Source organism: Neolamprologus brichardi, chromosome 17, assembly GCF_056152115.1.
Source record: "Neolamprologus brichardi isolate AB-2024 chromosome 17, ASM5615211v1, whole genome shotgun sequence".
Classification (NCBI taxonomy): domain Eukaryota; kingdom Metazoa; phylum Chordata; class Actinopteri; order Cichliformes; family Cichlidae; genus Neolamprologus; species Neolamprologus brichardi.
The window spans coordinates 24,344,716-24,353,224 of record NC_142120.1 but is presented as its reverse complement, the minus strand read 5'-3'; the positions used below and the strand labels follow the sequence as shown (position 1 = coordinate 24,353,224).

The 8,509-nt window shown below is 38.0% G+C and overlaps 1 protein-coding gene across 1 annotated transcript; it reads left to right on the top strand.

The window, feature by feature from the left end:
* The first annotated feature begins 1,334 nt into the window (after nucleotides 1–1,334).
* LOC148097942 (uncharacterized) lies at nucleotides 1,335–2,541 on the top strand. Its single transcript, XM_087830906.1, has one exon. The coding sequence runs from the start codon at nucleotides 1,368–1,370 to the stop codon at nucleotides 2,388–2,390; it is 1,023 nt and encodes a 340-aa protein (XP_087687032.1). The 5' UTR covers nucleotides 1,335–1,367; the 3' UTR covers nucleotides 2,391–2,541.
* Nucleotides 2,542–8,509: the final 5,968 nt, after the last annotated feature.

The following is an 8,509-nucleotide window of genomic DNA, read 5'->3' as shown; positions in this document are numbered from 1 at the left end:
CTGCTGCTACTTCACCGATGAACAGTTTAAACACACCATCAACACGAAAAACAAATGATCAATAATCCATTTTAATAGCAGCAGTCTGTATGCCAACTTCAACAATATAAAGGAATATCTAAATGAGTTGACAAATCCATTTGGAATTATTGAAATTTCTGAAACATGGATCAATGCTGAGAAAGGACTGGACTTTGGACTGAGGGATATGATGTGAATTTTGTAAATAGAAGGAACAAAAGTGGAGGGGGAGTAGCTGTGTCTATCTAAAGGAGCTGCTGCATACAATTACTTCAGAAATGTGCAAAATTAAAAAATGGTTTAACAGGAACAAACTATCCCTAAATCTAAGTAAAACTAAATTAATCTTATTTGGGAATTCCCTTAGAAATGCGCAAGTGCAGATTCATATAGGTGGTGTGGAAATTGAAAAAGTAGCTGGAAGAGGACTATCCTCCGCCTGTGAGCGCTTTGGCACGAGCGAGGTGCCCACGGCAGCACCCGCTGCTTGTTGAGAGTAAGAGCAACAAGCGCTTTCACGTCAAAAGTCGTCATAAAAAAAGCCTCCAATAACACCAGAAAAAGTCGCCAGATTTGTCGCTGATCGCTTTTTAGAAAAAAAAACGACGTTAAGGGGGTTTGAAAATTCCCTAAATATAGCGACAAAATCGCTAAGTTGGCAACACTGTTTGGACTGTTTTCAGGGTATTTAAAAAAATTCAAAACAAAACAAAACCGTGCATCTCAATGGGTATATTCTGAGCATGCGCAGAATTACGCACAGCTGTCCTGTGATCGAACAAAGAATCAAAGGCTCAAAGAGCGCTGACGTCAAATTCGCGGCCACAAAAGTCCTTAAATACCCCCTCTTCACCTTCGCAAACACAGTTTTACTTGGAACATTTTCAGAAACAGCGAGTTGTGTTTTGCAAACCAGAAACCTTTCAGAAAGGGACTATTTTTAAACTTAAACAATTAAGCAAACATTTTTTCTTGTCGACACTTTGCATTAAACGTTTAAAGAAATGTCACACGAAACATTTAATAATTCACAGTCTGACAGAGAGATTCGAGAGGAATCACAAATACTGTATGGGATGATGGAGAGAGAAATATCGGAGCATAGGGAGCTTCAAATGAAAATACAAGAACTCCAGTTGGAGTTAAGCACCCTAAAGCGCAAAAATAATTATTACAAAAAAAATTACTATCGCTTTAAAAATGAGTGTGAACAGAATAGTATAGATGCGCATGAAAGGAATTGCCATTTTAGGGAAAGCATGGTTGAGCTTGAAAAAGTGACTCAACAGTCAGCTCTAATTGTTGCAGAGAATAAAAATTTGCAAGCAGAGCTTAGAACCTTTCGGATGATGCGCCATGAATTTCAGGAAAAGGAAGCATCTCTGCTTGAGCAGAACAGCAGCATTGCTGCTGAGTTGTCTCAAATTGAAAGTGAGCGAAATGAACAAAAGAAAAAGAACGCAAATCTCAAGGAAGAGAGAGAGAGACTTGAGCACCAAGTGGGAGAGGCTCACCATAAAATAACAAAAAAAGAAGAGATAATAGAAAAACAGAACAGAGAAATAGATCACAAGACAGAACAGATAGTCGAGCTGAAAAAAGAAATATGTATTCTTCAGCGTCAGGTGAGACAGGCACTGGATGAAAAACAGTCACAGGTGGAATCTCTGGAGGCTAAAATGCAGGAACAGGTTAACACCGTTCAGACGATGCACCGTGACTTTCTGGAAAAAGAAGAATATCTCCTCAAGCAGAACAGCAGCATTGCTGCTCAGCTGTCACTGATTGAAAGTAAGAGAAATGAACAGAAGAAAGAGAACGCAGATCTGAAGGAAGCGTTAGAGAGACTTGAGCACCAAGTGGGAGAGGCTCACCATAAAATAACAGAAAAAGAAGAGATAATAGAAAAACAGAATAGAGAAATAGATCACAAGACAGAACAGATAGTTGAGCTGAAAAAAGAAATATGTATTCTTCAGTGTAGGGTGAGCCAGGCTCAGGACAAAAAACAGTCACAGGTGGAATCTCTGGAGGCTCTGCAGCTGGAGAATTTTGCTCCTGAACCTGAGGAGCTTTTTTTTCTTGCCTCGGAACCACCTCCTGATGTGGTCCCGACACAGGAGAATCTTGGTCTTCAACCTGAAGAGCTTGATTCTCCTGTCTCAGAACCATCTCCTGACGTGGTTCCGACTAGTGGGTCATGGCGTCATGGTGCCAAACGCCTACTTAAAATAGGTTTAGGTGTTGCCGCAGTAGGCCTTATTATACCTGCAGCTTACTGGGGCTTTTCAATGCTTAGCAGTGATTGCCTATTTAACTCTGTCATATTGCCATATTGCTACCTTGCTGATGGATTAGTTCCCTTTTAAAGACTAGTAATGATGGACTGCTTTTCATCCACAGTCCAGTAAACCATACGTTGTTCATGTTAGACAACATGAGCAACATTTAGCTAACTTGTGCTCTCATTTTTCTTTTCTTTTGCCTCTCACCCCCAACCAGTCGTGGCAGATGGCTGCCCCTTCCTTATGGAGGACCACAAGAGCCACGCGCATCGAAATAAAAAATCCTGTGCTTAATTAATGAATTGTAGAATAAAATCTGCATTTGTAAATTCATTTTTGAATTCCAATTTAATAAACTGATTTTTAAAATGCTTTTTAAGTCTTCATTTCAAAAACCTTTTTCAAATTGCACTTTAATAAACTTCATTTCAAAAATCTTTTTCGAATTGCACTTTAATAAACTTCATTTCAAAAACCTTTTTCGAATTGCACTTTAATAAACTTCATTTCAAAAATCTTTTTCGAATTGCACTTTAATAAACTGCATTTCAAAAACCTTTTTTGAATTGCACTTTAATAAACTTCATTTCAAAAACCTTTTTTGAATTGCACTTTAATAAACTGCATTTCAAAAACCTTTTTCGAATTGCGCTTTAATAAACTGCATTTCAAAAATCTTTTTCGAATTGCGCTTTAATAAACTGCATTTCAAAAACCTTTTTCGAATTGCACTTTAATAAACTGCATTTCAAAAACCTTTTTCGAATTGCACTTTAATAAACTGCATTTCAAAAACCTTTTTTGAATTGCACTTTAATAAACTGCATTTCAAAAATCTTTTTCGAATTGCACTTTAATAAACTGCATTTCAAAATCCATTTCCCTTTCCTGTTCGCTCAGGGATTAACATGTGGATTAGCATTTGGATTAGCAGTTGGATTAACAACTTCATTTTAAAAATCCTGCTGCTATTCAAATGAGCCACACCGTGGGATGTAAGGAGCTCTCTGATTGGTTGGTCAGACACAGGCTGTCTGCCAGCCTGGATGTTTCTAGCGCATAGCTTCGCCCTGCTAAGAAGCGTGTGTGCTTGTACAAAGGCCGTTCAGCCTCGGGATTTACACTCGGCTCGACACGGATATGTGAAGAATGAAGGGACCCTGCAGCGAAACGGAGAGCCCAACCTCTGGCTGAGTGCCTGTTTACAAAGTCTGACCACCTGTGAAGGTAACGTGCTAACGTGGCTAACGCTAGCATCACCGCACGTAGCCCCGTTATTTTAAGGTCATTTTAGCTTATGAAAGTTTTACGTCGCAGCTGTACGAGCTAGCTACGTGTTTTGTAAGCTGCTGTGCTCTTCACAAATAAAGCTGGAAGCAGCTCAAACTATTAGAACCAGCACTGAGGCCTGTTACATTTATACAGTGTTAGAGCAACGGCTGCAGCCTACAGCCTTTAAACTAGCGATTAAAATGCTGACAGTAAACTCGTCAGTCCAGATGTTACCACATTACTTTGTGATACTTGTGAGTTAAAACAACTGAGACAGGCTGATTAAAATAACAGCTTTCAGTTCTCTCATTCAGCATATAAAGACTGGAGATCACACTACTGATTTCAGTTCATTTAATATGTGAGTGCAGATTCATTCAACTGGACATAAACGATGATCAAAGGTTGTATATATGATGAATTCATTAAATCTCAGCCTCTAACACAGTGCGCTGAATCTTAGCTTTGAATGTCCAGTATATTCTAATCAGTGCAATCTAAGCATTCACTGAACCTACAGTATCTACACCTGTGTGGCAAATGTGTGGTAAAGCTACAGATAATGAAATTTAATTATTAATACAATATACGTCATGAGAAACGAAAGCTGAAATTGATTCAGTTTATTACTTTTCTCTGTATGCTCTGTGATTATAAAGGCCTTAAATTCTGTGATATATACTGTAAATGATTTTCACAGAGGTCTTAAAGTACTTAAATCACTGCTGATAGTCTGGTTGTTTATATTTTCACATGTTTTTGTGTCTGTAGGGCTGTTTGATGACGATTTGGACTCCTCTGGGAGATGAGGACACACCCACACCTGTTCCATACTGCAGCCAATGATGGTGTTACGGCTCTGAGTCAGCTTTGGGCCATCAGACGCACACACTGGAAAACCAGCACCTGGACTTCATGCAGGAGAGACGGCCTCAGTGATGATGGACTCTGCATCGTCTATTTTACCTCCTAATCTCTTTCTCTTTAACACACAATTAAAATCTTAGTGAGGAAGTCTCTAACTTGTACACATTTCTACTTTTACTTGTTTTATTAGTTATTTTTAAGAAGAGTAAAGTTATTCACAAAGTTTTTATTCTTCTGTATTTATTCTTTTGTATCATGTATCACAGTCATACTGAACTAGACAGACCTGGTGAATTGGAGAAAAAAAAAATCATATATGAATGAATCATTCAGCTTCAGCAGTATTTCTATTCATCTTATGAATTCCAGTCTAATGTCAGTTCACTGTTTGAGTTCAGTCTTGGTCTTAAACTCCAGAGAATACCACCTGGTTCAATTTTTTCATCTGATTATTGGGAAAACAGTTTTCTTCTGAGAGATGCTGCTAGAGCTGAAATAGAGCCCAAAGAAACAACAAAGTTTAGTGCCTCTGGATTTTCCATGGAAAATTGTTTTATCACTCACTCAGGTGACTGCTCCAGTGTCGATGCAGAGTCCATCATCACTGAGGCCGTCTCTCCTGCATGAAGTCCAGGTGCTGGTTTTCCAGTGTGTGCGTCTGATGGCCCAAAGCTGACTCAGAGCCGTAACACCATCATTGGCTGCAGTATGGAACAGGTGTGGGTGTGTCCTCATCTCCCAGAGGAGTCCAAATCGTCATCAAACAGCCCTACAGACACAAAAACATGTGAAAATATAAACAACCAGACTATCAGCAGTGATTTAAGTACTTTAAGACCTCTGTGAAAATCATTTACAGTATATATCACAGAATTTAAGGCCTTTATAATCACAGAGCATACAGAGAAAAGTAATAAACTGAATCAATTTCAGCTTTCGTTTCTCATGACGTATATTGTATTAATAATTAAATTTCATTATCTGTAGCTTTACCACACATTTGCCACACAGGTGTAGATACTGTAGGTTCAGTGAATGCTTAGATTGCACTGATTAGAATATACTGGACATTCAAAGCTAAGATTCAGCGCACTGTGTTAGAGGCTGAGATTTAATGAATTCATCATATATACAACCTTTGATCATCGTTTATGTCCAGTTGAATGAATCTGCACTCACATATTAAATGAACTGAAATCAGTAGTGTGATCTCCAGTCTTTATATGCTGAATGAGAGAACTGAAAGCTGTTATTTTAATCAGCCTGTCTCAGTTGTTTTAACTCACAAGTATCACAAAGTAATGTGGTAACATCTGGACTGACGAGTTTACTGTCAGCATTTTAATCGCTAGTTTAAAGGCTGTAGGCTGCAGCCGTTGCTCTAACACTGTATAAATGTAACAGGCCTCAGTGCTGGTTCTAATAGTTTGAGCTGCTTCCAGCTTTATTTGTGAAGAGCACAGCAGCTTACAAAACACGTAGCTAGCTCGTACAGCTGCGACGTAAAACTTTCATAAGCTAAAATGACCTTAAAATAACGGGGCTACGTGCGGTGATGCTAGCGTTAGCCACGTTAGCACGTTACCTTCACAGGTGGTCAGACTTTGTAAACAGGCACTCAGCCAGAGGTTGGGCTCTCCGTTTCGCTGCAGGGTCCCTTCATTCTTCACATATCCGTGTCGAGCCGAGTGTAAATCCCGAGGCTGAACGGCCTTTGTACAAGCACACACGCTTCTTAGCAGGGCGAAGCTATGCGCTAGAAACATCCAGGCTGGCAGACAGCCTGTGTCTGACCAACCAATCAGAGAGCTCCTTACATCCCACGGTGTGGCTCATTTGAATAGCAGCAGGATTTTTAAAATGAAGTTGTTAATCCAACTGCTAATCCAAATGCTAATCCACATGTTAATCCCTGAGCGAACAGGAAAGGGAAATGGATTTTGAAATGCAGTTTATTAAAGTGCAATTCGAAAAAGATTTTTGAAATGCAGTTTATTAAAGTGCAATTCAAAAAAGGTTTTTGAAATGCAGTTTATTAAAGTGCAATTCGAAAAAGGTTTTTGAAATGCAGTTTATTAAAGTGCAATTCGAAAAAGGTTTTTGAAATGCAGTTTATTAAAGCGCAATTCGAAAAAGATTTTTGAAATGCAGTTTATTAAAGCGCAATTCGAAAAAGGTTTTTGAAATGCAGTTTATTAAAGTGCAATTCGAAAAAGGTTTTTGAAATGAAGTTTATTAAAGTACAATTCAAAAAAGGTTTTTGAAATGCAGTTTATTAAAGTGCAATTCGAAAAAGATTTTTGAAATGAAGTTTATTAAAGTGCAATTCGAAAAAGGTTTTTGAAATGAAGTTTATTAAAGTGCAATTCGAAAAAGGTTTTTGAAATGCAGTTTATTAAAGTGCAATTCGAAAAAGATTTTTGAAATGAAGTTTATTAAAGTGCAATTCGAAAAAGATTTTTGAAATGAAGTTTATTAAAGTGCAATTTGAAAAAGGTTTTTGAAATGAAGTTTATTAAAGTGCAATTCGAAAAAGGTTTTTGAAATGCAGTTTATTAAAGTGCAATTCGAAAAAGATTTTTGAAATGAAGTTTATTAAAGTGCAATTCGAAAAAGATTTTTGAAATGAAGTTTATTAAAGTGCAATTCGAAAAAGGTTTTTGAAATGCAGTTTATTAAAGTGCAATTTGAAAATGTTTTTTGAAATGAAGACTTAAAAAGCATTTTAAAAATCAGTTTATTAAATTGGAATTCAAAAATGAATTTACAAATGCAGATTTTATTCTACAATTCATTAATTAAGCACAGGATTTTTTATTTCGATGCGCGTGGCTCTTGTGGTCCTCCATACTTCCTGAGCCTGGTTCTGTCAAAGGTTTCTTCCTGTTAAAAGGGAGTTTTTCCTTTCCACTGTGCCTAGTGCTTGCTCACAGGGGATCATTTGATTGTTGGGGTTTAATTTGTTAAAAAACATAACAAATTAGGTGAGGTGTTCACATAATAGAGAGCACAACAAAAACTACAATTTTTTTTAAAAATTTGTTAGTTGCAAATAAAAATAAAGAAAACAATTTCTGAAAAACATCTCTTACGGCTCTGTTTATTTGCTTAAATGAACACTTGTATTTTTTGTCATTGAAGAATATACATTGTCTAAAGTATTTGATCATTTTAAAATTAACACTGCGCTGCATGAGATAAACTGTGGCACTGACGGCTGTCGGCCTGGTGAGGGAAAGTTCCTCTTCAACCTCCAAACAGAACCCAGTTTGTTAATCACAGCATCGCAAAATTAGACACAGCAATTCCTTAGAGTCTGGTTTAAGTCCTAAAATGTAATCTCCTTACCAGCATAGGAGCATCCCACCAAGCATTCACAGTCATTACACTGTATGTACACTATATGTGGAAAAAAAGAAGAAAAACAGAAAGCTAAATAAGAAATGCTGCTATGTAGTAGAAGGTTGTTGACAGTAGCAAGCTACAGGTCTCTCAATATTGCTCTCCCTGAGAACCCTGTGCATTCCACAGCTAGGTTTAAGGTATTCCCAGGTATTAGAATTCTACATATTTAAGTATAGTGACATAGGTAAGTTGTTTAGGGCAGCGGTCCCCAACCTTTTTTGCGCCATGGACCGGTTTATGCCCGACAATATTTTCATGGACCGGCCTTTAAGGTGTCGTACACAAATACAACAAAATAAAACTCGTACCGGTACCGAAAAAAAGAAAATTTATTCATAACACACATGAAAAGACCAAGGAAAACCGAGTAAACGATAAAAACGATAACAAAATAACGCTGAAAACCGATAAAAACCCTGAAAACTATACATTTCACACCTGAGCCTCAACTCTCGCGGCCCGGTACCAAACGACTTACGGACCGGTACCAGTCCGAGGCCCGGGGGTTGGGGACCGCTGGATTAGGGTGACCAAACGTCCTCTTTTCCCCGGACATGTCCACTTTTCACGTTCCGTCCGGAGCGTCTGGGGGGATTTTCGAGAATAATAAAAATGTCCGGGTTTTCCTATCCGGTCTTTAAGTCTGAGGTCATTGCCCA

Excerpts from the sequence above, each read along its gene's own strand:
- LOC148097942 (XM_087830906.1), top strand. The coding sequence starts at position 1,368 with ATGATGCGCCATGAATTTCAGGAAAAGGAAGCATCTCTGCTTGAGCAG.